We start from the raw sequence: 26,076 nt of genomic DNA, 5'->3' as shown, positions 1-26,076 counted from the left end.
CACAGGTTTTCTCTCTCTAGTTGTGTCACGTGGGCTCCTGGGAACATGGGCTCTGTAGTTTTTGTGGCACGTGGGCTCTCTCGTTGAGGCGCAAGAGCTCAGTAGTTGTGACCCGTGGGCTTAGTTGCCCCGCAGCATGTGGGATCTTAGTTCCCTGACCAGGGATCGAACCCACATTCCCTGCATTGGCAGGTGGATTCTTTACCACTAGACCACCAGGGAAGTCCCTCTCTTCAAGTTCTTGATAGCCATGAACAATTAGAAACTCAAATAGATAATACAAATTAAAAATTTTAACATTAAAAAACATAAAAGTTAAAATATTTAAAGAGGGCTTCCCTGGTGGCACAGTGGTTGAGAGTCCGCTTGCCGATGCAGGGGACACGGGTTCGTGCCCTGGTCCGGGAGGATCCCACATGCCACGGAGCGGCTAAGCCCGTGAGCCATGGCCGCTGGGCCTGCGCATCCGGAGCCTGTGCTCCGCAACGGGAGCGGCCACAACAGTGAGAAGCCCGCGTACCGAAAAAAAAAAAAAAAATTGAAGAAATGTCCATTTTCTTTCATTAACAATGGTACAATTGAAATTTCTTGTGATAACATTAATGGGTCTTGAATCCAATCAAACTCTTTTGTGTCAAGCATTTAAAAATAATGACATGGGACTTCCCTGTTGGTGCAGTGGTTATGAGTCTGCCTGCCAATGCAGGGGACATGGGTTCGAGCCCTGGTCCGGGAAGATCCCACATGCCGCGGAGCAACTAAGCCCGGAGCAACTAACCACAACTACTGAGCCCGCGCGCCTAGAGCCCGTGCTCCGCAACAAGAGAAGCCACCGCAGTAAGAAGCCCACGCACCACAATGAAGAGTAGCCCCCGCTCGCCACAACTAGAGGAAGCCCACGCACAGCAACGAAGACCCAACACAGCCATAAATAAATAAATAACAACAACAACAACAAAAATAATGACAGCTCTCATTTAAAGCACATTCCTTCGGGGGTGATATCCACCTGGTATTCACTGTTAATGGCTAGCTGGCTTATGTTCTTTTGTTTTTTTGTTTTTTTTGGCTGCATTGGGTCTTCGTTGCTGCACACAGGCTTTCTCTAGTTGTGGTGAGTAGAGGCTACTCTTCGTTGCGGTGCGTGGGCTTCTCATTGTGGTGGCTTCTCTTGTTGCAGAGCACGGGCTCTAGGCGCGCGGGCTTTGTTGGTTGTGGCATGCAGGCTCATTAGTTGTGGCTCGTGGGCTCTAGAGCGCAGGCTCAGCAGTTGTGGTGCACGGACTTAGTTGCTCTGCGGCATGTGGCATCTTCCCGGACCAGGGCTCGAACATGTGTCCCCTGCGCTGGCAGGCAGATTCTTAACCACTGTGCCACCAGGAGAGCCCCTGGCATCTGTTCTGATTGGTCAATATCTGTTCCATCTCAGATGTTAAATATTTTTAATGTCACCCTGCCCATAAGCATTGTTAAAGCAGTCACCCTGAGGTTAGCTTGGACACCAGCCCAAAATGGACAGAAATATCTGATACTATGTGAAGACAGATTTGGGTCAGCCATCTGGGGCTGCTCTGGCCAGAGCCCTCCAACCAGTGTCCTCGCCCCTCCAGCCCTGACCAGCTGCATCTCGGGTTGCTGCTGCTCCCCCTTGGCCCCTGGAGCTCACTTCCTCTAGCAGGGCCCTGGACGCTTGTCTGTAACGTGCAGCGGTGCACTCTGCAGCTGGCCTCTGAAGTCGATGGCCAGGTGGTAACACATGGCAAGCAGCAAATGCTGCTGATCCTTCTGCCTACTTGTAGAGATCGAAAGGCAGGATGACAGACTCTGTTCTGCTTGGATCATATCTGCAGGAGCTCCCCATGGGCTGTATGCACCTAGAGGTGTTTGGTCTAGCTGGCAGCCCCAAGGGCCATGGGATCTTTATGTTGTATCCAACATGTAACCCAGTTGCAATATACCAGTGTGCTATGACCATGGTGAGGAAACTCTGCAGTAGAGGAAACAAAACATGCAATGATAACACTACTTATTATTTATCAATGGATGGTTTACAGTGCTTTCACAGTGGACCTCATTTAACCCTCATAAGAACCACCAGTAAAGATTATCATCCCATTTTACGGAGTAGGAAATAGGTTCAAAAGGGTGAGTTGCTCAGATTGACATGTTAGGTCCACACTTCCCTGGCTGGGGTGCCTTAAGGATGTACACATTGGTGGGCTAGGTTAAATGATGAGTTACTGGAGTGACAGATTTACTTGAAAGTTTTTGGGTAAGCTGTTTTTTTTTTTTTTTTGGGCTGTGCCACGCAGCTTACAGGATCTCAGTTCCCTGACTACTAAGCCACCAGGGAACTCCCTAGGGAAATTTTTTTTTTTTTTTTGCGGTACGCAGGCCTCTCGCTGCTGTGGCCTCTCCCTTTGCAGAGCACAGGCTCCGGACGCGCAGGCTCAGCGGCCATGGCTCACGGGCCCAGCTGCTCCGTGGCATGTGGGATCCTCCCGGACCAGGGCACAAACCCGTGTCCCCTGCATCGGCAGGCAGACTCTCAACCACTTGCGCCACCAGAGAAACCCCCCCTAGGGAAATTTTAACTGGTAAATTATATAGGTGTTTCTTTGTTTGTTTTTGTCTTGTTTTGTTTTGTTTTGGCTGGCGTTGCACGGGATGTGGGATCTCAGTTCCCCGACCAGGGATTGAACCCATGCCCCCTGTAGTGGAAGCTCGGAGTCCTAACCACTGGACCACCAGGGAATCCCTTAACTGGTAAATAATATAAAATATTTGGAAATTCTGCCAACAATGATTGAGATTCACTGATAGTGGACCAAAGATTTAAGTTGTTTCTTTAAAAAAAAAAAATTATTATTTATTTATTTTGGCTGCTCCACGTCTTAGTTGCCACACACGGGATCTTTGTCGCAGCATGCAGACTTCTTAGTTGCGTCGTGCATGTGGGATCGATCTCCCCGACCAGGGAACGAGCCCGGGCCTCCTGCACTGGGAGCGTGGAGTCTTACCCACTGGCCCACCAGGGAAGTCCCAAGATTTAAGTTGTTTCTGATTCCAGATCCCAATTTATCCCAGGTAGAAAAGTGTTAAGGTTTTATGAGAGTTACGGAGAGAGTCGTGTAAGCACGGGTTTCAGCTGAACATTGGACATGTGGTGATGGGAGCTAGGGAGAGAGCATTCCAGCAAAGGAAAGGAGGCAAGAAAGTGGGGCTGTGTAAGGTGAACAATGGCTGGAGAGATAAGGGCGTGAAGATGCATAACTGGAAATACGATTAGAAAGTGGATTGGCTTCAGGAAGCTTTATCTGGCAGGAAAGTCTATGTGACACTAGCTGTGGTGAGACCAATTGGAAAGCTAGAGGTGGGAAAGCTTGAACCAGAGTAGCCATGGAGAGCTTTCACATGGGAAACCATCACGACTTACCAAAGGATGGTGGGGGAGAGGGGCAGGATCAAAGAGAGGGACGTGGGAAGTTGCTGGCTGAACTTGTAGCCCACCTGAGGTGTTGTCAAAACATCCAGGTAGGGCTTCCCTGGTGGCGCAGTGGTTGCGAGTCCCCCTGCCGACGCAGGGGACACGGGTTCGTGCCCCGGTCCGGGAAGATTCCCACGTGCCTCAGAGTGGCTGGGCCCGTGGGCCATGGCCGCTGGGCCTGCGCGTCCCGAGCCTGTGCTCCGCAACGGGAGGGGCCGCGGCGGTGAGAGGCCCGCGTACCGCAAAAACAAAAAACCAAAAAAAAATCTAGGTAGGGAGTTAGCAAATGGGTGACTGGAGCCCAGGGCTGGGATATGGGTTGCGAGTTATCTGCCTCTAGGTGAAAATGGTTACCTTGATATTGGAAGAGACTGCCATCAGAGAAGGAGCCATCGGAGAGCAGGGGCACACCTGGTCAAAGAAGCCACCTGCGGAAAATTGAAAGGAAGGGCGTGTTCGGCAGTAGCGCATGATGAAGAGGGAGGTTGGAGTTGCTGTGACATAGTGCCTGGCACATAATAGGCACGCAAATACTTGTGAGAAGAATGAAAGAAAAAAAAGACAGTAAGAAAATGATACATTCAGGACAAACCATATGAAAGAAACAGTGGTAGAATCTAGGCATAAGGGTGTTAAACTAGTAAGGACCTACTGTATAACACAGAAAACTCTACTCACTCGTCTGTAATGATCTATATGGGAAAAGAGGATAAAAAAGAGTGGATCTATGTATATGTATAACTGATTCACTTTGCTGTACACCTGAAACTAACACAACGTTGTACATTAACTAGACTCCAATAAAAATTAATTAAAAACTAAAAAGGTGTTAAGGGAATAACCAAGAGATTCTTGCATTTGCTCCAGAAAATGGCAGGGACCTGCTCGGCAGCCTATGGCCACACTGAATACCTGTTATTGATCTTTAGGAGACTTTGCCTCACCCTGCAGGGTGATGTGAGTTAATGTGTGATTTTATATAAAGGGACAAATTTAATGCAAACTCGGGCCTTTCCCATTCAATCTCAAGTTCTAGAGATTAAAAAATGTATAATACCGCAAAATGGCTCCCATAACTGCATTACAGATCACTCCCCCCCCCCCCCCTTAGGGATAAAGAGGACTGCACATGTGGGCTCGCTTCCAAGTCCTTTTTAAAAAAGGTTAATTTAGAAAGACTCTGCTTCCTGAGACTCCCACCCAGATATTTCTTGGTACATTATTTTTTAAAAAATGCTCCAATTTCTCTCGCTTAGAGAAAGGTCTTTCCTCTTCAAATCTTTCAGGTTTTTGTGGGATCTTAGTTCCCCAACCAGGGATCGAACATGTGTCCCCTGCAGTGGGAGCCTAAAGTCTTAACCACTGGACTGCCAGGGAAGTTGCATTAGGTGTTACTCTGGGAGAAGAAGCTGCCAAGGGCCTGATTTCGGTGGGGAGGGACCCACCTGGGCCAGTGCGGTGGACGTCGGTAGGGAGTCCCGGGCCTGGCTCTAGTTATGAAAGGAACTGGAGGCCGAAGTCCAGGAAGGTGTGCAGCGGGAGAGCGGCCCGATCCCTGGGCCCCTCCCCCGCCCGTGATCTCCAGGCGCCCCTGCCCTTTGAGCCCGGGGCGTCTCGGGCGCTGGCACACTCGCCCCGGCCGCTGCGGGGACCAGCGGGGACCAGCGGGGCTGGCGGGATGCTGCGGCTGCTGGCGTCCGGCTGCGCCCGGGGCCCGGGGGGCGGCGGGGGCGCGCGGGGGCTGGTTCTCGGGGGTCGCGTGCGTCCTGCGGCGGGGCTCTGCGATCCCGGCAGCAGCCAGAGCTGCCAGGCCTCCGACGCCCCCCGGAACCAACCTCCCAGCTCCGAGTTCGTGGCCCGGTCGGTGGGCATCTGCTCCATGATGCGGCTGCCCGTGCAGGCCTCCCCCGAGGGGCTGGATGCCGCCTTCATCGGGGTGCCGCTGGACATTGGGACCTCCAACCGGCCCGGGGCAAGGTAAGCCCCGAAGGACTCCGGGACACGTGTTGGGACAGCCTGGCGGCCACTGCGCACACAAAACTCATGGAGAGGCGCTTTCCCTCACCCAGGGTTGAGTTGGAAGCCAGTGGCTGGCTCCAAAGTGCCCCCAATCCTTTGAGAGACAGCTGGTTTCCCTCAAGCAACCCTGAGGGCTCAGCCGTGTCATCCATTGGTAAAGAAAGGGGGTTTAAGGACTGAGCCTTCTCCCTGCCCCCTTCCCTGGCCTAGCTGGATGGTGGCTGTCGGTACCCCGGTTTACAGAAGCAGGGGACATTAAGTTTGAGAACAGAAGCTGGTTGCCCCTCCCCAAACCTCTAGATGTCACGTGACTCAAGAATTTGCTCCAAATAAGACAATTTTTTCTTCTTTTTTTGGTCGCGAAGTCTGTGGGATCTTAGTTCCCCCGCCAGGGATCACCGCATGCCCCCTGCAGTGGAGATGCGGAGTCTTAACCATTAAACCGCCAGGGAAGTCCCCAAAATAAGGCAGTTTTCCTAAGATCAAGTTAGAGGAAGTAAAATCGATTTTTCTAATTATTGAACATCAGCTATTTACGATTCCGCAGCAACAGTTTAGGAAACTGAGGCTCAGGGAGATTAAGAAATTATCTAATGCCATTTAGCAAATTGGTGATTGGTGGGCTTCTAAGTCTGTACCTTTAATCTCTTCACTATATAGGCTAGATCAGTGGTCCTCAACGTGTGTGTGACATTTTCCCCCCAGGGGACATTTGGCAGAGTCTGGAGGCATTTTTGGTTATCACAACGTGGGGGAAGGGCTGCTACTGGCATCTAGTGGGTAAAGACCAGGGTTGCTGCTAAACATCCTGCAATGTATAGGATGACCCCTACCCCCTGCAGCAAAGATTCAGCCAGCCCCAGCACGGAGCCTGGGAAGCCCTGGCCTAGGCAGAGCCTCTAAACCTTTAGGGATGGCTCACAGGCTGATGCTTTCTCCTCCAGATTTGGACCCCGACGGATCCGCGAAGAGTCGGTGCTGCTTCGGACAGCCAACCCTAGCACAGGAGCCCTCCCCTTCCAGTCCCTCATGGTTGCAGACCTAGGCGATGTGAATGTCAATCTTTACAACCTTCAGGACAGCTGCCGCCTAATTCGAGAGGCCTATCAGAACATTGTAGCAGCTGGCTGTATTCCTCTGACCTTGGGTAATGGCATCTGCAAGGGAGAGGGTAGTTCTCTGAGCTCAGGGTCTATTTATCATGAGCTGGAGTACGGTTACTTCTCCAGGGGGAGCCACTGGCAATATGGAGACAGTAGGAAAGGGAACATTTTTAGTTCATTTATTTTAACCCCTGGGGAGAGGATATTTACATTCTTGGACTGATGTGACTGACAGGGATGGACCAGGGTGAAGCAAGTGAGGCACTCACCTTGGTGCCAAATTTAAGGGGTGCCAAAAAGTCAGCAATACATATTACTGATTTCCCTTTTTGCCTCAGGTTCCAGTATGGCTCAGAACAGCACAGTTGCTGATCCTATCTTTATTTAGAGTTTATCATGGGGGACTTCCCTGGTAGCGCAGTGGTTAAGAATCCGCCTGCCAATGCAGGGGACGTGGGTTCGAGCCCTGGTCCGGGAAGATTCCACATGCTGCGGAGCAACTAAGCCCATGTGCCACAACTACTGAGCTCGCGTGCCTAGAGCCCATGCTCTGCAACAAGAGAAGCCACTGCAGTGAGAAGCCTGCGCGCCGCAAGGAAGAGTAGCCCCCGCTCACCGCAGCTAGAGAAAGCCCGTGCATAGCAATGAAGACCCAACACAGCCAAAAATAAAAATTAAAAAAAGGGACTTCCCTGGTGGCGCAGTTCCCTGGGACTACCCAACGCAGCCAAAAATAAAATAAAATGAATTTATAAAAAAGAAAAATAAATAAATAAAATAAAGTACCGTGGGCTTCTCCTTGTGGTGGCTTCTCTTGTTGTGGAGCACGGGCTCTTGGCACATGGGCTCAGTAGTTGCAGCATGCGGGCTCTGAGGCACACGGGCCTCAGTAGTTGTGGCTCTCGGGCCTAGTTGCTCTGTGGCATGTGGGATCTTCCCAGACCGGGGCTCGAACCTGTGTCCCCTGCATTGGCAGGTGGATTCTTAACCACTGCACCACCAGGGAAGTTCCTATCATGGATCCTTTTTTTTTTGCACTGATTTTGATTTTTTAAAATATTACATTAAAATAATATTTATCTTGATTACTTAGTTTTTTTTTTTTTTGGCCACACAGCTTGCAGGATCTTCGTTCGTCCCCTGGCCAGGGATGGGGCCCAGGTCCCCTGCAGTGTAAGCGCAGAGTCCCAATCGCTGGACCACCAGGGAATTCCCCAATTACTGAGTTTTTTTTTTTGGTGTCCCTTCAATTTTGCATCCGGCAAATGCCTCTATCCACCTCACCTTGTCCCAGCCCTTGATGCCAGGCCCGAGGAGGCTGCCAGCAGGGGCTTAGTTGTGACTTCTTAAGTATTCAAGGATGTTGTTTCAATGACTTTATTTGAGAGAACTGCAAGGGGGTCTTTTCCTTTCGTCAGGGTCTATGTCAATCTATAGAGCAGCTTTCCTCTTACCCTCCCCCACCCTGCCCCACTCGCACTGTAGCAGTTCTTTCTCCTCCTGTTCACCAATAGTCAAAATAGTACCTTTTTCTAAATATCCAAATTTATTTTTGCCAAATGAGAGGGCCCAGCCTGCAGAGCATAGTGGTAAGGAGTGGGGTTTCTGGCTGACGTGGTTTGAAATCTCAGCTCCACCTCTCACTAGCTCTTGATGCTTCCTTTCCTTATCTGTAATATGGGAATAAAAATACCACCACCTACCTTCTTATATTGTGTCAGGGGCATATAACAAAAGTGCATATAAAGTGCCCAACTTTGTGACTGGCATGTTTTAAGCTTCCATAAATATAGCTGTTGTTGTTATTAATAATTATCAATGGTAATACTTTTCTAGGCCTGTGCTGTCCATTATGGTAGCCCCTAGCCACATGTGGCTATTTAAATGAATTACAATTAAATAAAATAAAAAATGCAGTTCTTCAGTTGCGTGAGCCACATTTCCATAGCCAGTGGCTAGTGACCACCGTGTCGGCCAGTGCAGATACAGAACACGCGTGTCACTGCAGGAAGTTCAACTGGACAGAGCTGGTCCGAGCATTTTCCCTATAAGCCTTAATTTCCTCTTTTAAATGACAATGTAATGTCAAACATTTAGTGGCCATTTCTCCACCACTGAACAAGATCATGTTTTAGCTGGGGTTATAGTTCTTCCAGTCTAATCGAAAGGGTGGCAGAATTGGGCAGATTAAAGATCATTCTAGGCGATACGTGGTCCTCGAATCTTATCCACGTTCCAGATGTTTTCTTCTTTTTTTGTCTCCTTGAAGGTGGAGATCACACAATCACCTATCCTATATTGCAAGCGATGGCAGAAAAGTAAGTCCCAAAGGCTGGAGCTGGGGAATGAGCTGTTTTCTGCTAGATGGCGTCAGGTGACCTCTGCTGCCTCAGGTTGTTGGGGATGATGGGAAATTCCCCACTGAGTTGCTTCCATGGATCAAAATTAAGGTCAAGCTCCAGGTGTGTCTGTCAGTCACCAGATGGGAGCCAAGACAATTTATTATTAACACCCTGGCCACCCGCCCTTGCCCTAGATCTGCCCTGGTATGCACGCTCAGCATTTGCCTCTGTTTTTGGAAGATGAGCCCCTAGTGAAATACACAACCCCAGTTAACTTCAGTTTCTGTTTTGCTTCAGAGGCCAAATACAAATACTGACAGGCACAATGGTATTGCTTGCTGAGGAGAGGCCCTGTTTTTTCCTGAAAGGGCCCCTTTCCCAGAGGATGAGAAGATGGATTTTTCCAGTAGTGAAAATCTAGCAGGGATTGACTAATTTTGGTTAGTTAGTTTGAGAAATAGACAGATGGGCCAAGGTGGTGAGCTCCAGAATTCGTATAGAGGAAAGCTATGTGGGTGGCATTCTGGTTGGGGGTGGGTGGGTGGGTACAAGGCTTTTCTGGAAGCTGTGTTTGCCTGGCACTGATTTGGATTGTCTGTTTCTTTGGGGCGGCTGGCAGGGTTGATGGGGATTAGAGAGAGAGAGCGGAGTAGAAGCTGCTTCCTGGTTACCGCAGTTGGAGAAAGGGTGGTACTGGTTAGAGCCTTCAGACGAGCTCACCTGAGCCGCCACCCTTTACTTTCATCCTCCCAGCCCTCTCCATCTGTAAGTGAAGAAAATTCTGGGTGATAGGTAGGGAGTGTCAGCTAAAGCACGTGACTATCTTCTGCTTGACTTCTCTGAGCTTATTGTCCTTCTGAGAAGCTAAGTGGTTTGAAGACAGAAACCAGTTGCAAGGCTGGTAACTGATGCCACGTCCCCCCTCCACGGCTATGAATTGTCATCAAGTTTTGGCGGCCTGGAGGGTGGTGGTGTTCAGGCCCCACTGGGAGGCCTGGCTTCTGAGCCGCCCTGTTGTCATCAGGCATGGGCCTATGGGGCTGGTGCACGTGGATGCACACATGGACGTGGCGGACAAGGCCCTGGGTGAGAAGCTCTATCACGGGACGCCCTTCCGCCGTTGCGTGGACGAGGGACTCCTGGACTGTAAGCGCGTGGTACAGATCGGCATCCGGGGCTCTTCCATGACCTTGGATACCTACAGATACAGCCGGAGCCAGGTGACAGGCCGAAGGGCCCTCCCTCTGTCCCCGACCCCAAAGTGCCTTTCTCTCCATTGCCCACTCAGTGGAGGCTATGGATTCAAAGGGACTTTGCTAATCAAGCTCAAAGTGGGGACAGAAGGGTGAGTTTGCGTCATGTGGAGCAGATAGGAGCGGGGATGATAGTTCACGAGGCAGAGGAGGCCTCTCATCGCTGGGGAGGGGGACAAGCAGAAACAAACCAGGCCCTTGGATGCTGCTGGCTTGGAAAAGAGTGGAGGAGGTCCAGACCCAAGGAGATGGGTCTGATATGGGGACGATAGTTCCCTCCTCATGGGTATCGGGGGTCAACTTCGAGGTGCACATAAGCCGAACACGGGGTAGGCCTATAGGAAATGCCCAGTAAATGCTGCCAGGCCCAAGTGTCACCTTGCTGCTCTTCAATTCTTTCTCAGGGCTTCCGGGTGGTCCTGGCTGAAGACTGCTGGATGAAGTCGCTGGTTCCTCTGATGGGAAAAGTGAGGCAGCAGATGGGAGTCAGACCCATTTATATCAGCTTTGATATCGACGGCTTGGACCCTGCCTATGCCCCAGGGACAGGGACACCCGAAATTGCTGGCCTCACCCCTAGTCAGGTGAGGAGGCTCCACCAGTGACACTTCCTGTGGGTGAGGATACTTAGCTCCCCACTTTCCTGGGACCTGAACTGAGTCTTTAGAAATCAGGATGGGCTTTTAAAAGCAGAGCACCTGGGCCTTTATTGTGCTCAGGGCTGATCACAGGTTTGGATTCTCCCTTATTGATGAGTGACTGATTTTGGCAAGGGCCCTCATTTCTTATCTGGGATATAATAGTCCGTTATTTGGTCTTTCCGCCTCTGGTCCACCTGTTCATGGGGACAATATGGTAGTGCCCCCTGTTCAGACACCAAACTTACCTTTTTGGGGTTAAATTTTAAAGGTATGAACAGGGCTTCCCTGGTGGCGCAGTGGTTGGGAGTCCGCCTGCCGATGCAGGGGACACGGGTTCGTGCCCCGGTCTGGGAAGATCCCACATGCCGCGGAGCGGCTGGGCCCGTGAACCATGGCTGCTGAGCCTGCGCGTCCGGAGCCTGTGCTCCACAACGGGAGAGACCACAGCAGTGAGAGGCCCGAGTACCGCAAAAAAAAAAAAAAAAAAAAAAAAAAAAAAGGTATGCACAGTGGGATCAACACCTCCCAGGGTAGTTCAAGAGTTTTAGAAACCCCCAAAGAAAGCTCCCATGGTATGCTGAGCATAGCACGCGGAGGCAGAACTGGAGCGCGGCCCTACCTAGAAGGAAAGCTCCAGGGGCGGACCTTTGTTCTGTTCACTACTCTCCGAGCAGAGGAGAGTGTCTGACATAAGTAGGAGGTACTCACAGATACTGGAGTAAATGAATGAAGACTGCTTGAACTAATCAACTACCTTCTATCCTCTCAGAAAGGAGGATGGTCATAACAGCCTCTCTAAAGCCCTTCCCAGTTCCCGTCAGTTTTCTAGAACACACTCCTCATTCCTTGGCTTCGCATCCTTCCTGCTTTTCACCTGCAGAACGGAAGCAAAGTGACGCTCTTCCTGCCACCCCCCTCACTCATCCTATCTCCGGCCACGTCTGACTACTAGTACTTCTTCCGTCTTGGCGCCTTTGCATGTGTCTTTCCCTCTCCCTGGGCTGCCCTCTCCCTACTCCTCTGCTTGGTCAGTTCCTTGAGCTAAGTGTTTCCACCTTGGGGGAGCCTCCCCCAGCCTCTTCAGGCTGCGACAGGTGCTCAGACTATTCCTGAAGCCCTTCATGCTGGCATTGAAGCGATTGGTTTGTCTCTGTGATCCCACCAGGGTGCCTGGTGGTCAATGAATGTTTATTGAGGGAAAGCGACAGTTCCAAGTCGAAGGGCAGGCCCGTGTTGGGAGAAATCCATGGAGGCCTCTACTGGTTGCTTTCTGTTGTCAATGATTACCTCTCTGGACAACTCAAGCTTCATCTTGGACAGGCTCTGGAGATCATCCGGGGTTGTCAAGGCCTGAACGTGGTGGGTTGTGATCTTGTGGAGGTTTCACCGCCGTACGATCCTTCTGGTGAGTAAGGGAGACAAATGTGATTCGTAGGCAGCGGCTAATTTATTTTTTATTATATTTTTTATTTTTGGCTGCGTTGGGTCTTTGTTGCATGCGGGCTTTCTCTAGTTGTGTCAAGTGGGGGCTACTCTTAATTGCGGTGTGCGGGCTTCTCATTGCAGTGGCTTCTCTTGTTGCGGAGCACTGGCTCTAGGCGCGTGGGCTTCAGTACTTGCAGCACATGGGCTCAGTAGTTGTGGCTCACGGGCTCTAGAGCGCAGGCTCAGTAGTTGTGGCACACGGGCTTAGTTGCTCCGCGGCATGTGGGATCTTCCCGGACCAGGGCTTGAACCCGTGTCTCCTGCCTTGGCAGGCGGATTCTTAACCACTGCGCCACCAGGGAAGTCCCAGCGGCTAGTTTAAATTGTATTAATCTAGTTAATAAGTAGATGGATGGGTCCCTTTATATAACTCGGGAACCGGCTGAGTATGTCCTACAGTGAAGAAAATAAACCTATTACTGTACACCGTACAGATGTGAGCTAATGAACCCTAGCAAAACCCCTGGGAGGCGGCTAAGGATTGTTAGCTGGCCCACCCATCAGCAGAAGAGAGAGAAACCAGCATGCAGTTCAGCGATAGGGCTGCCCAGTGCCATCCGCCTTGGATATTTCATTGAAAAGTGAATTCTCAAGGCATAAATGGTATTTATTAATATTGATAAAGTGGGGGAGTTAGCTGGTTTAGGAGAGAGATTCAAAGCCAATGCCATCCCAATAATTTTAATCTAGAAAAACTTACAGGGTTAGGCCCGTTAGCCTTAGAGGATAGATAGTAAATACGATACACACCAATATGATAGGTTTTCCTTTGGGGGAAATCTGTTCTCAGAGTAAACAGAGAGCCTTCTGAATTTTAAAATACCTTTCCTGAATGATGCTTGATGGAGAGAACGCCGGGGAAAGCATGTCCACGGGGCGGTGGGGAACCGCAGAGGAGCGCGCAAGGCAGGACTCTGGGAAGGGAAGCACAAAGGGACAAAGGCTGAGGAGCCCGAGGGGCTCGGCCTCAGGAGGCGGTCTGTGTGGTGTTCACGTTTGGGTTTTTCACTGCTTTGTAGGAAACACAGCCCTCGTGGCGGCTAACCTGCTGTTTGAGATGCTGTGTGTTCTCCCCAAAGTGACAGTCGCCTGAATGTTGTGCTACGATGTTCAAGATAAAACAAGAGCTTGCCCGGATGACAAATTCTCCAGAAGAACTTATGTGCAAGCAATCTGAGTACTAAAGAGTTTATGCCAACAAAACGTTCTGCTAAAAGTGTCACTGGTGGCTCTACAATAGGGGTTTACAGTAGAACTCTAATCCAAACAGCTAATATTCCTAAGGTGTTTGAATTAACTTAAAAAAAATGCATTTGTGCTTTTTTTTTTTTTTTCCTTTGATGAATGGTGATGGAGGATAAAGGGGAAAGGGATGGAGAATTTAGTTTAAGATTATCTAAAATCTGGAGGAATGAAATGAAAAAACCCTATGAAATAATACTGTAGAAAAACATTCCATATTTCTATAGTATCTTCCTTTAAAATACAGCCCCTACACAGAGGAGCATCTTGGTTTTAGGACCATCGTGAACATAGAAAAAGTTTGAAAGAAAAAAGAACAGGCAGATCCTAATAAAGAAACTTCCCACTCAAAAGCCCAGGAAGGGCTTCCCTGGTGGCACAGTGGTTGAGAGTCCGCCTGCCGATGCAGGGGACACGGGTTCGTGGCCCGGTCCGGGAAGATCCCACATGCCGCGGAGCGGCTGGGCCCGTGAGCCATGGCCGCTGAGCCTGCACGTCCGGAGCCTGTGCTCCGCAACGGGAGAGGCCACAGCAGTGAGAGGCCCCCGTACCGCAAAAAAAGAAAAAAAAAAAAAGCCCAGGAAGATGCAAGAATGTCTTCAAAACCAGGTGACATCAGCTGGCTCTTAGTGGCCTTTCCTTAACCCGCTCCCTCTGAGCCTGTTTTGCATTATCTTCTCTTCAAGCTGACCCACCCTCTATGACAGCAATTCCCCAAATCTGCAGTGGAGGCGTGATGACCTTAAGCACGTGTTGAGTTACATGCGAATTCAGTTTTGTTGATAATGTGTCCATAGTCAAATCATCATCTCGTGACATAAGAGCTACCCATAATCATCACACATTAAAATAGTTTATTTCTGTTTCCAGTCTGTAATATTCTTAAAACAAAATAACATCAGCTTCAGCGCCTGTTCACAATACAAAACAAAAACAACATAAAAAAGACACCATTTGCCAAATAAGTTATTTGTTCCTAAGAGTATCAAAAGTGCAAAATATTCACCTTCTTTTCAGGTCTGTCTCGAAAGCGTCATCATCCTCCTTGACAAACTGAACAGATTCGGCAGCAGACACGCTGCGTTTGTTTCAAGGGACAATGTCAGGTATTTGGACATGACCAACGTTTCAGCCGTAAAGAATATTTTGCATCAGCTTTTCAAGAATTTTACTTGGAAAAAAATGTTTGAGTGTTTGCTCCTAATCCCTTTCCCCAAACAATGCAAATCACTTAAAACACATTCAGATCCCACTTCTTTTTATAGCAGGAAAACATTTACGTACTGAATAAGGAGGGAATCAACCTATTATTTGAAACCACAACCAAGTTTTCACGGTCGATAAGCGAAGGCAGCAAGCCTGTGGTGCCCAATGGGAGTTAGGGCAGGCCTGCTGGCTGACATGTTGCCTAGTTGGAGGTGATGAACTCGGTGTTAGATTGTGCCACCGACACCTGGGCTGATAAAAAAATTTTTAAAAAAATGGGTGCGTATATCTACAAAGGTTTGTTTCAGCCAGTTGTTGTCCTCATCTGCTAAACATGTTGCAGAGTCTGTATCAATCAGAAAAACCTACCTCTGAAAACATCAATGTTGTCAGTTTCAAGACACTCCAAGACTAGGAAGTTAACTTAGAACCAAAATTGGGTCTGTGTGATTACATATGTAAGATAAATGGTAGCATTGGCTGACCAGGGCAGTGGCTCATACATTTGACACAAAAGTAAACAAATTCATGGAAATGACATTCAGGAGGAAAGGCTTAGGTGGTCAAGGGTAAAGGTCAGTTTAAAAGCTTCCCAGTTTCCTCTTGGGGGACATAGATAGCTACCAGCCCCCAAACGGATCTGTAGATGATTTTTTTTGGATTGAAATATTTCCTAGGAACGTTTTCACTATTATCACTTTCCTTTCTTTATACAAATGACAGGTGCAGCTGTCTGAAGGTGCTTTTTATTTTAATGATACAATTTTTTAAAGTGAACGAATCTGGGGTGTTTTTGGTTTTCAGAAATTAAGGTCAGGAATCCCATTAGTACCAGAAATTAAAAAAATAAAAACCTACCACTGAACCAAAACACTACTCGTATAAGCAACTTGGCCATAAGAGATGCAGAAAATAATTTTGAGGACTTGGTGCATCACAGAGCCAAAAATGAATTCCTTGATCAGTTCTACCTAGGCCAGATGCCATGAGATACGGCAATAAGAATAAACACCCACTTTTAGAGGATCATGTGGAAAAATAAAGCCTGGCAGTGATTTATTTTTTTAAATAAAGCTACAGATTCCATGAAAACTAGGGATTTCTGGGCTCAAATAATTTGTTCCTTGCCACTGTAGCTCAATCCAAATGGCTTAGTTTAAAGCAATTACGATTAAAGAAAATATTGACCTATTTTGTCCCATCACTGATTTTGACCCTTCACTTTACAAAAAGGCAACTTGTTTTGACATTTGAACACTTTGAGGTTGTCCAAACTCCACTGGTGGCGTGCTTTAAAAAGAAAAGGTAAGCTCTCTTAACTGGCTGGTAGGGCCCCGCCTGGGGTCCATCGTTCACTGGAGCTCAGCGAGCTGGGGTGCTGATGACAGGTCTGGCCCTGTTACTGGTAAAGCAGTTGTAACTTAAGAGTGAAAACAATTAAGATGAGACATCAAAATATAGGCCAGAAGCTCAAAGTGAGCAAAACGGAAGCCTAGGACGTGTCTTGGCTCACTTGTCACCAAAGAGGACTTGAAGACACAGCACTTTTGGGGTAACAGTATTCAAAATACAATTGCTGAGAAATTTTAAGTTCCTTGATACAAAGATATGTCTGATAGTTTACTAAAGAGACATCACTGTAGGGAAGAGGTTCCTTGAGCCTGACTCACGGCAGGAATAACGTGTCGTCAGTTTTAACATCTACTGGCTTATAGCAGCTTACCTCTACGTTCAGAGAGCAAGATTACAAGTTATGGCTCCTAATATCCACACCCTGAAACTGACAGAGGCAGAAAGGCATCTGAAAACATACAGGTAAATGGCTCAAGGTCATTACAGTACTTCTTGCCACGCGGATCCCTTCCCGGCTACTCTTAGTGTTTGGGAGGGGGCTGATGGGATGCTCAAGAAGGCATTGCTCAGGCACTGCCCAGCCCTCCCTTCTCTTGTCTCCGGAAGAAAACCAAACATACGTGCAGAAACCCCCACGCAGTCCTAACCTTTTAAAACCGTGGCTGACAAGCTGTTGTAGGAGGATACCCCCCAAATATACTTTTAGCCATTTACTACCGAAAAAAACACTAATGTAAGATCGCTTGGAACTAGGCCTCTTTTGAGACACAGGGCCCAGAAGCTGCGGTGGCTTGTCCCACCGTTACAGCATGCGCCGCGGCAGAAGCACGGCCGAGGCGGGGCGGGGGACAGATGGCCCGACCGGCACACCAGGCTCGCGAGGTCCCCCCAGGCTCTGCTGCAGGGTCCAGCCCTGTGCTTGTCCCACAGCACAGAGACAGGACAGGGGAGGTGGGGGGCGAGCGCGGGGCCGGGCGACAAAGGAAGAGGGAGTGAGCAGTCTATTTTAAATAGTGTGGCATTCAAATGAGGCAAAAAGACCCAAAGGAAAGAATTCAGATGTGGGGAATTCAGCGTTTGGTGTTTTTCACTCCTAGGTTAGAACAGGACAAAGGAAAGATTCTTCTAGCCACTGTTCTGGAAGAAGAATCTAAAATCTATACTCTGTCCATTGTGATAGTTTGAGTCCTGAAAATACCGGTTCACAGGGGCCTGTTAAAAAGTCTGAAGAGTTCGAGCCTCTTTTAGAAATTCTCAGTCTAGTTCAGGCCACGACGGGATATAAAACCTCTGTAAGGAGCCTTCCAGCAGCCGTTCCATCCATAAGGACAACTTGCTCAATTTTCCTTTGATGGGCCTGGATCCAAGGCCAGAAGATTTCCCTCGAGATTCACCCAGATGGAGGGAAGAGTCAAGGTCACTGCACGACCCCATGGCTTCCTCCTCTTCGACTGTTTTTTGGGGCTTGAAGAGGCAGAAGTATTTCTTGTGGCCGTTCAGAGCCAGTACGTAGCCTGTGTAGTCGCGTTCCATGAAATGCTTGTCGTATTGGTTTGGGATCGGGGCCACATCTTGAGCAAATTCTAGTAAGTATTCCAGCCATTCTCTGTGTTTATCTAGACTCAGGAAGGAAAAGTGCAGGCAGCTGCTCCTGTAGGGAGGACAGAAGGAGGATTTAGGGTATTTCCCGACACATTTAGTCGCAGGGAACACAAGTACCTCAGTCAGATTTTAAATAATAGGAAAAGGCTTTGTGCTGGGTGGGGCCTGAATACAGAAGAAACGAAGGATTTCTGCGGGACCCTGAGGGCTCCTACAATGGCGGCAAGAGCCCCTCATCCATTCCCTGTCCCTTGCTGGGCGTCACTCACATCACTCTGTATCTGGCTTCAGGAAAAGGCACAAGAGCTAGAGAAGAGAGTTCCCCGAAAGGGCTCAGGGAGGAGCTCAAGCTCTTCTGTTCAGAACCAAGTCAAGGGGAAGAAAGGTCCCCACACGATGGCTTAGAGGTCTGGGTCGGAAAGGTCACAGCCCACATCATACTGCACGGAAAAAGCCCCTCCGCTCCTTCCTTACCCAAGTGTGCAGGCTCTCCCCCTCCTGCTTCCGCAGCCCCTGCCCTCTCTCACGTGAACACAGGAGCTCACCCAGTGAACGTGTAGACCTCCAAAGCGAATTTCTGCAGCAGGCTGGTCTTGGTGGAATTTGACAGGATGAGGACCACGTTCATGTGGCCTGGCCTCAGGCGCACCAAGTTACTGGTGTACGTTACATCTGTGAGCTCGGTCACCTCCACAAAGCCTTTTTTAGGAATCTTGCTGTGGAGAAAAACTGAGGAATTAAGATCTTGTAGGATAAGGGAATGCCACGACTTTCAAAAGGAACCAGTGGAAGAAAATGTTATGTTCTAACCAGACTAGATATGTTATTTACTAGTCTCGAGCCTGGCGCATGGGCTGGGCGGGACTGACCCCCATCTGGTTATCCCGGGACCGTAAAGAGCCTTGCCGGTGCTGCCGTGCAGTTGGTGCAGAAGCGGCTTTAGGACAGGATGAAGGCCGTCAACACAGTTATGGTGACGCACCGTTCTCTGCTTCTGGCTCATCTAGCATCTCCCTGACATGCTTCTTTGCTTGCTTCCCGCCTTCATGAGTAAATCTGGGATTGAGAAACTCGGGGTACTGAGGAGAAGATAACTAGTCCTGCGTCTGAACGCCTAGGCAGTCTCAGTCAGCGCTCGTCAGCTGCGACTCTTGCCTAAATCCACATCTCTCACAAGGGGGGCAGCCAGGGCTCTTAGCTGTACTAGACCCTCGGACGCTGCTCATCAGAGCCCGCGGCGCGCGGGGCTGCTGCTGAGGGCGAGGTGCTGGTGTTTGGTTAGGGCGACCTGCTGGGCTCCTTGGTGAAGCTTGGCTCTGTCCTCCCGGTCTTCTCGTGGGCTTCCTCTTTGTCTGGAGGGCTTGACTCTCGCTCCTCATTTGAGTCACTGAAGTAAGAAAAAGGACTTTTCCAGAAGGTTTGTACGGTCCGGGGCTCACCCTTCAGACACGGCACTGAGCAGACACGGAGGCTCTTACCTGAAAGCCTGGATGATGACGGTGCCAAAAAGGATGAAGAGGGCAGAGAAGACCAGGGACAGAAGGGGCATCATTTCCCGCCTACAATGAAGTTCACAAGCTCTGGTCAGCTCTATGTGGGCTGCTGTGACGTGCCAATGAATGGTTTTAGGTTTCTCCTCTCTGGCTTAGGAAAAAAACCCTAAACAACCCCAAACCAAAAAGCTTTCACATCAACAAACACCTTTTTTTTTTTTGGCTGCGCCGTGCAGCTTGTGGGATCTTAGTTACCCAATCAGGGATCGAACCCGTAACCCCTGCATTGGGAGTGCACAGTCTTAACCACTGGACCGCCAGCGAAGTCTGACACTTTCTAATCTCATACAAGCAGAGGTTTTTTTGGGTGGTGGTGAAAGCAGAGGTTTTTCCCTCACTGTTCTAATGCACAGATCACTTATTCAAAAAGTTTTTGTGTCTCAGGCTTGGTAAATAAATTCTGCAGAAGGAAACAATAAGACGGGTAACAAACGATTTAAGTTGTAAACATGGAGGAACATTCTAATGTCAAGGGTAGTATCAGGTGACTAAAAAGGTCTGTGGAATTATTTCCTTTATTTTGATTGATTGATTTATTTTTTTCCGGCCAGAATAATTCAGATGTGGCCCAGAGGGGAGGAGAAGGGAGGCAAAGCTGACTTCTCAAGATCTCCACTAGGTGTTCTGAAATTTTATTCACCCACAAACACCCATCAAAGGCCTGCTGTTTTTCAGGAGCTGGGTTGGGGGCCAGGAAGCATGAATATGAGTGGGACATGGTCTGTCCTCAGGAGCTCATGGTCTCATTGGCTGGGAGTGGTATAGCCCTCCCTTCTCCGATTAATTCACGGATTCATTTGTGCATCTATTCACTGGACTCCATGTGTGTCAGGCCCTGTGCTGGACACCAGAGGTGCTCTGATGAAGAGGATGGTCCCAGGCTCTGCTAGCTGGAGGGGCAGCCAGGGGTGATCCTTTCTTTCCCCACCAGTGGGAAAGGGTCAATCAGCAAATATAAAAAAAGGGAAGTCACTGAAAGAAAGAAAAAGGGGAACAGTTGTTGAAAATATGTAAACACTCTTCCACCTGCCTATGGAGTCCACACTGAAATCAAAGAAGAGTGGACTCTTCTCAGAAAAAAACAGCGGTCCTGGTAGTTAACAGAGAGAAAGAAATTCAAACTTGGCAGTACTCCTACCAGTTGCTGTGAAATATGCTGTCCCAAGAGTCTGAGATGTAGTCAGAAGCAGAATAGAGCCATCGAAGGAGAAAAATCTGTTGAGGGAGAAAATGGGTGATGGTCAGGCCTGGACCCCTGAGCCCCGGAGGGAGAAGACCCCTGCCTCCAACATGGCACTGTTGCTCTGGGGGCTCAGGAGCCCTGCCCGGTGCCCGCTCTCCTGGCTATGTGCTTACAGGGGCAAGTTCATCGGTCAAGTCGGGGAGCACAGCTTCCGAGGACAGAAGAGCTGGGTCTTTCCGCAGTTGGTCAAGATAACCCAAAAGGATGAATTTATTGCTCTCACTCCCGGTCCAGGGATCCTCCAGGGTTTTATACACCACTCTCCCTGCTGTGTTGCGCCTTTCTAAGATAGACACCTGGGAGAAAAAGAGAGCAAAAACCATGAGAATTCTCAAAAGAATGCGAAGTTACTGTTGCTTGGGTTTTTTTCAGGGAGGATGGAAAAAACGGGTCTAGCGAAGCTCAAACACAGGTATGGATGAGGATACAATATCTGCAAGAGATTTGACATTTTTCTAACAAAAGAAATTAGTTTTGTGGTGACTTTCCAGAGCTTTTGCTAAAGTTAAAGCTCCTTCTTCTCAATAGACTTTGTTCTATAACTTCTGACTTAATGTCATAAAGAAGGAAACCTTTGTTTTTTCGAGAGATTTTTTTCCATAACTACCAAGATGATGAAAAAGAGAAAAATTTCATGCTTCTGCAGAGAGCGATGACGAAGGAGGGAAAAGGAAGGTGAAATCAATTAGGATGAAGTAAAAGAGGCAGAAGCACAGAAGGGAGACGTTTGGAAAGCCTATTACTTGTAGCCTAAGGAGGATTCTACAAACTAGGCACTGTAAGACTAGACCTGCCAAGGGGAAAGACTGGTGAAAGGGGCTGATGCTCTTTAATCTTTACCCAGAGGGAAGATGCTTTCTGTGAAGGTCCAAGGCTGAAAATCTAGGAGGTGAAATCAGCATGGTTAAAGACTAGTTTAGGAGTGCTTTCAAAACAGGCTTCGGACAGCACAGCGAACTATACTCAATATCCTGTGATAAACCGTAATGGAAGAGAATATAAAAAAGAATGTATATATAACTGAATCACTCTGCTGTACAGCAGAAATTAACACAACATTGTAAATCAGCTCTACTTCAATTAAAAAAAAAAAGTCAAGTGGCTTCCAAGCACTCGGAAAACATAAGGCAAAACAAAACAGAACAAACAGGCTTCAGAGATTCCTGGACTTCCTGGAATCTACACTGAAAACGCCTGAGGAAGGAGGACACAGAATTAAGCGTCACGTGCTTGTGAAGAGCTCGAGACCAGGACAGCATCCACGACTCACCGCTGATTTTCCTTGAAACGCGTCGCTGTCTGGCAGTAAGGTGTTGGCAAACTCCTGCTGCCGATTGCTGTAGACGTGCACGAACCTCACTGTGTCCTGTGTGTTTGCCAGAGCAAAGGACAGGAAAGCCTCGAAGGGTTTACTCAGCTTGGTAGCCTCAGCGGTCAGTAAAACCACACAGTACCTGCATGTCAGCAAAAGAGAAGACTTTAATCCCTGAGGCCACGGCTAGAACCTGAATGGCAAGTGAAGGTGAAAGAGAGGAGACGCTCATTTACAAAGTGAACGAGAATGTTTTAGGAATGAAAGCTTCATGGGGGAGCCTCTAATGAGAGAAAATGTCCAAGGCATTAAGGACCTGCTTCTTTCTAGACTGGTGATGCTCTCCCCAAACCAAACTTCACGACATTTAGAGATGCCTTTGAAGGCAATGGTCACTGAACCCTTGATGCAGAAGGGCCTTGCAGAAGGCACCTGTTCTAGTTCTCCCACCGCAGGCAGGGCTGGTTGAGCCTATCTGAGGCCAGGGCCACTGGGCCTCATTCTGAAGGGCTTCCTTTGTAGTGGTGCCAAGGGAAAGTTCATCTAATCATTCATTCATGCATTCATTCTCTCAAATACTACTGAGCCCTCAACAGACGCCAGGTAAGACAGACAACGCTCTTGCCCTCATGGAGCTGATATTCCAGTGTGGAAGGCAGATAACAAATAGATAGACGGACAGATCGTGACAAGTAGGGACAAGGGTCATGAAAAAAAAAAGAAGTGAAGGGGAGAGAGTCAAGGGTGGGCTGGGAGTCACGATCCTTCAGACTGGCTGAGCAGAGGTGTGAAGGAGGTGCCATAAGAGGAAGTGGGGTCTGAGCACTCCAGGTAGAGAGCACCGCAAGTGCAAAGACCCTGAGACTGGGGCACTCGAGCCAACTCACAGTGTTAGGAGGATCGCTGGCTGACATGAACTGACTGAGGGTGGGAGAGTGGAGCGGAGGCAGAGAAGGTTAGGAGGCTAACACGGTGGCCTCGACGAGAGGTGACAGTGACCTGGCGAGGGTGGCGGTGCTAACAAAGGGGAGGAGTGCGTGGACTGGGGATACTTTCTGAAGGCGGTATAACTAACAATCCTTAAAGCCCAGGATCACCTGCCTTACGTTTAATTAAAGTCTTTCTTCTCTTAGTCTATAAAGGAAACTGAAAAGCCTGGAAACACAGGGAATTTTTCCTATTTTAAACAATATTTTAGTTGTATTTTCACAAAACGTGATCAGAATGTTTTCCTTTCATATCCAGACAGATTTCACTCACATCCAGACAGCTTTCACAGATGAAACAGCCCTAAATTTAAAGGCACGGATTCATTAATCTGAAAGAGGTATAATAAGTATTTTCCCTGTATTTCCAGACTTTAGACACTCTGTATGAGTAAGTATGCCTCAGCCTTACTATTCCCATTTAATTATTTTACCATTGCCTCAGTACTCTCACTTCTCTACTGTTTAGTCATTAACCTGGCTCCTCTCCAAGACCCCCAGAGGCTCACCCTGTGTGGAATACTCTGGTAGGAACAGTAACTCTCTCCTACTCCATGCTGCTCTACAGTGACCCAGGCTCTCCTTGACACCCGGCAAAATCTACTCATCCCTCAGGGCTCAGCTAAAGTGTTACCTCTTAAGGGGATCTTCTCTGGCATACCCAATAATTTGGTCCTAAGGTGCCCTGGACTGTTATACCCCTCACTGTCATAGTTGTTCATCAATATCTGTTACATGAAGAATAAATTCTGATTGTCTCAGGGTCGACGTTTAACTGCCTCGTAGTAAAATGCAACATGCCCCTCTGCTGCACTGATGAGCAGGGGCAAAGCCTTCAGTCCTTACTTCCTCTGTCGGTGAGACCGTTTCACAGGGCAGAGTTCATGGAACAACTTCTGGCTGGTGAGCCTGGCTGCCAACAGATACTTGTTTTGGGTGATAAAGTCATCAATGACCTGTTTCTTCATACCTCGGGCCTGGAGAAAAACCAAGAGACAGTGGGTTCTGATTAAGTTTTCTCACTGAAAATGGGCTTTACTTACAGCTTAGTAAACATGTAGCTGAGGGACTTCCCTGGCGGTCCAGTGGTGAAGACTCCGTGTTCCCAATGCAGGGGGCACAGGTTCGATCTCTGGTCAGGGAATTGAGATCCTGCATGCCGTGCAGCACAGCCAAAAAAAAAAAAAAACCAAAAAAAAGAAGTGCCTGATCCTGGCTAAAGTAATAAAACCACGTACGTCAGACTCATTTGAGCAGATAAACATGTGGTGATCTTTTTAAAAAATGCAGGGCTGGGACTTCCCTGGTGGCGCAGTGGTTAAGAATCCGTCTGCCAATGCAGGGAACCAGGTTCTAGCCCTGGTCCGGGAAGATCCCACATGCCGCAGAGCAACTAAGCCCGTGCGTCACAACTACTGAGCCTGCACTCTAGAGCCCATGAGCCACAACTACTGAGCCTGCGTGCCACAACTACTGAAGCCCACGTGCTTAGAGCCCATGCTCTGCAACAAGAGAAGCCACTGCAATGAGAAGTCCGCGCACCGCAACAAAGAGTAAGCCCCTCTCGCCACAACTACAGAAAGCCTGCAGGTGGCAACAAAGATCCAACGCAGACTAAAAAAAAAAAAAGAAAAAAAAAGCAGGGCTGAGAGCAATGACGTAGCTATTTAAGGTCAAAGGAAAAATCAAGTGCTCTTTTCACTGGACAACTTTTATATACTGTTTTATGCTAGCAGATTTAAAAAGTCAATAATTGGGAATTTTTAGGCAAATTTACTTCAAGATTTATAGGAAACTGAACAATTGAAAATAAGCTCCCTGGGACTTCCTGGCAGTCTGATGGTTAAGACTCTGTGCTTCCACTGCAGGGGGCATGGGTTCAATCCCTGGGGAACCAAGGTCCCGCATGCCTCGCTGCGTGTGGCCGAAAAAACAAAAAGAAAGAAACAAAACCCCCCACAAAACTCCAAAGTAACAATGTTACTGAGTATAAAAGGCGGACAACAAAACTGTAATATGACCACTTTGTTATTACTAACTTTCATATATTTCAAAGGACTGAAATTATATATATAGTAGCTTCTCTGACCACAATTAAACAAGAAATCAATATAAGATAGAAACCAGAAAATCCCTTTTTGTTTAGAAATTAAGAAACTCTGAATAATTTATTGACCTAAGAAGAAAGCATATCAGATATAAGAAAATATTTTGAATTTGAAGTGATTAATGAAAATACTATTTATCAAAACTTTGGGACTCAGATAAAGTATCAGTAGTACTTGGAGAGTAATGTTAAAATGAATATAACAGAAAAGAAATTAATAAACTAGACATCCATATCAAGAAGTTACAGCAAAAATACAACCGTAGTGGGCTTCCCTGGTGGCGCAGTGGTTGAGAGTCCGCCTGCCGGTGCAGGGGACATGGGTTCGTGCCCCGGTCTGGGAAGATCCCACATGCCGCGGAGCGGCTGGGCCCATGAGCCATCTCTGCTGAGGCTGCGCGTCCGGAGCCTGTGCTCCGCAACGGGAGGGGTCACGGCAGTGGGAGGCCCGCATACCGCAAAAACAAACAAACAAAAAAAAACAAACCGTAGAGAAAAGGAAATAGTAAAGATGAATATAGAAATCAATAAAACAAAATAAATATATAAGAAGAAGAATTAACCAAAACAAAATTGGTTCTTTGGAAGAGCTAATAAAATTGACAAACCTCTGGTAAAACCAATCATGAAAATAAGAGAGAAGGCACAAATAACCATTATCAAGGATGACGAGGGACTTCTCTGGTGGTCCAGTGGCTAAGGCTCTGCGCTCCCAATGCAGGGGGACCCAGTTTGATCACTGGTCAGGGAACTAGATCCCACATGCCACAACTAAGAGCTTGCATGCCGCTACTAAAGATCCTGCATGCCACAAGGAAGATCCTGCACGTGGCAACGAAGATCCCAAGTGCCGCAACTAAGACCCGGCGCAGCCAAATAAATAAATATTAAAAAAAGAAAAAAAGGGACCTGCTTGCTGGCACAGTGGATAAGACTCCATGCTCCCAATGAGGGTTCGATCCCTGGTCAGGGAACTAGATCCCACATGCGTGCCGAAACTAAGAGTTCACATGCCACAACTAAGGAGCCTGAGTGCTGCAACTAAGGAGCTGGGGAGCCACAACTAAGGAGCTCTGGAGCTGCAACTAAGGAGCCTGCTGCAACTAAGACCTGGAGCAACCAAAAAAGTAAATGTTAAGAAA

General features: G+C 48.3%; 2 protein-coding genes across 3 annotated transcripts in view; one reads left to right on the top strand and one right to left on the bottom strand.

Annotated features, from left to right (window-relative positions):
* The first annotated feature begins 5,117 nt into the window (after window positions 1–5,117).
* On the top strand, window positions 5,118–13,783 carry AGMAT (agmatinase). The gene is made up of 7 exons (XM_032621469.1): window positions 5,118–5,464; window positions 6,451–6,653; window positions 8,879–8,927; window positions 9,976–10,171; window positions 10,609–10,788; window positions 12,166–12,250; window positions 13,350–13,783. The coding sequence occupies exons 1-7, from the start codon at window positions 5,166–5,168 to the stop codon at window positions 13,421–13,423; spliced, it is 1,086 nt and encodes a 361-aa protein (XP_032477360.1). The 5' UTR covers window positions 5,118–5,165; the 3' UTR covers window positions 13,424–13,783.
* A 464-nt stretch (window positions 13,784–14,247) lies between these two features.
* The window catches only part of DNAJC16 (DnaJ heat shock protein family (Hsp40) member C16), a 37,228-nt gene continuing 25,399 nt past the window's right edge, over window positions 14,248–26,076 (bottom strand). For both annotated transcript variants that reach the window (XM_032621400.1, XM_032621410.1), the window contains 8 exons: window positions 23,674–23,804; window positions 21,800–21,983; window positions 20,643–20,825; window positions 20,425–20,501; window positions 19,212–19,292; window positions 19,022–19,120; window positions 18,279–18,449; window positions 14,248–17,782 (listed from right to left, as the gene is read on the bottom strand). In XM_032621400.1, coding sequence (XP_032477291.1) covers window positions 17,386–17,782; window positions 18,279–18,449; window positions 19,022–19,120; window positions 19,212–19,292; window positions 20,425–20,501; window positions 20,643–20,825; window positions 21,800–21,983; window positions 23,674–23,804 — 1,323 coding nt within the window. In that variant the 3' untranslated portion in view covers window positions 14,248–17,385. The remainder of the gene's footprint in view (window positions 17,783–18,278; window positions 18,450–19,021; window positions 19,121–19,211; window positions 19,293–20,424; window positions 20,502–20,642; window positions 20,826–21,799; window positions 21,984–23,673; window positions 23,805–26,076) is intronic.

Source organism: Phocoena sinus, chromosome 1 (assembly GCF_008692025.1).
Source record: "Phocoena sinus isolate mPhoSin1 chromosome 1, mPhoSin1.pri, whole genome shotgun sequence".
In the NCBI taxonomy this organism is placed as follows: Eukaryota; Metazoa; Chordata; class Mammalia; order Artiodactyla; family Phocoenidae; genus Phocoena; species Phocoena sinus.
The sequence above is the reverse complement of the archived record's forward strand: the minus strand, read 5'-3'. Positions and strand labels throughout refer to the sequence as shown.